General features: G+C 34.1%; 1 protein-coding gene across 2 annotated transcripts in view; it reads right to left on the bottom strand.

Annotated features, from left to right (window-relative positions):
* Positions 1 to 163: 163 nt before the first annotated feature.
* The window catches only part of LOC100185629 (zinc finger protein 346), a 4,779-nt gene continuing 3,537 nt past the window's right edge, over positions 164 to 1,405 (bottom strand). Inside the window, exons 6-8 of one of the 2 annotated variants that reach the window (XR_001975323.2) lie at positions 1,293 to 1,405; positions 671 to 815; positions 164 to 513 (exon numbers count right to left, since the gene is read on the bottom strand). Coding sequence is in view for 1 of the 2 variants with exons in the window: in XM_009861011.3 (XP_009859313.2) it covers positions 1,168 to 1,176 (9 nt within the window). In the remaining variant the exon portion in view is untranslated. Of the gene's footprint in view, positions 514 to 670; positions 816 to 868; positions 1,177 to 1,292 lie in introns of those variants that run through there. The other variant, XM_009861011.3, reaches the window with a different exon arrangement.

Raw genomic sequence — 1,405 nt, 5'->3', positions numbered from 1 at the left:
CACAGTAAACGGTGCTGAAGAAACTCACTATAATTTATAAAGTTTTCAAATTTCTGTGAATTTACCTCAATTTAATTTATCATTATATTGTCATTGTTTCGAGCGTTTTTACTTAGAAGTTTTTGACTTTGATTTTCTGTTGCAACTTTTAAGACTACAAAAATAAAGAAGCATTTTATGTATTTTTGTTAAAACCAGAATAGAAAGTTAAACAAAGACTTTAAATAAAATAAGAAAGACACCTGATACAAAAAAGAACTTAATTTTCCACATCGTGTTTAATAAACTTGGCAACCTAATGTTCCATCATAACATTCCCTGGTGTTGAATCAAGTCGTGAGTTTGTGAGTTAAAAATCACGCAGGTGAATCACGTGATCAAACGAACACACCTCAACCTTCATTGCTTGTACCAGCAAGGGACATTTCTGTCTCTTGTAACTCTGCCAGTTCTCTCTCCAGACGGGCACGTTTTGCTGCTTCATTTTTGATCTCTGTTTCAAGCTCTGCACGCCTGAATTTAAAAAGAAACTTGTAAACAAAATATATATATCATAGGCACCATCCTGGAGTGGTGGCGTGGCCAACCCAAAACCAAATTTAAGAAAAACAGTTATTTTAATAAACAGTAAACATTGCCAGCAATTAAATAGATTTTAATTGAAACTTACCGACGAGACAGTTCCCCATTTTTTGATGATTTTAGTTTTTCCACCATCATGGCATGCTTGGATGATTGCATATGAATCTCATACTGACGTGCATTGCCCGACACCACACCACAGGCAAAGCACTTGTTAAAATACTTGTTTGCTTCTAAACAGAAAAATATAAAAGTGATTAAAAAACAGAGTTGGAAAAGGTTACAATGTTTATGGACAAAAAAACAGTTATGATATGAGTTAAGACAAATTTAAGGCTAGGCGCGTTTGGATGGAAATAATGTAACACCCCAAAACTGGGAATACGTAAACAGCCCCATTTGTGCAATGTAAAAGGGGGGAGAGGTGTCACCCTTAACCCCCTGGGTGCCCACTGTTCATGGTTTATATTTAAATGACATATTGATGGCATGGCATATACAGAACAGTGAACAGACATTGTACATATACTTTTAAAAAAGGTCAATCTTTCTTATATCAAAGTTTTCAGATTAAATAATTTTTTTCTACTTAACCTAATTTTAGCTTAACCTATCTTTTAACAACAGATGCAAAAAAGATTTGTTTGTTTTATAAAAAGGTCATAAAATTGCTTTAATTTTTCAACATTTAAAAAAGCACAAAAATTTACGTCGCTCCGATAATTCCTTTAGTTTTTTTGCATGTTTCTTGCCAAGGTAGTGGGCATTCGCAACTATCTCGGAAGTGAAGTCACACGAACACAGATTGCATCGCTCAAACTCA

The sequence above is a fragment of the Ciona intestinalis genome, unplaced genomic scaffold (assembly GCF_000224145.3).
Source record: "Ciona intestinalis unplaced genomic scaffold, KH HT000604.1, whole genome shotgun sequence".
Taxonomy (NCBI): Eukaryota; Metazoa; Chordata; class Ascidiacea; order Phlebobranchia; family Cionidae; genus Ciona; species Ciona intestinalis.
Note: the sequence above shows the minus strand (reverse complement) of the source record. Positions and strands in the feature narration are given on the sequence as shown.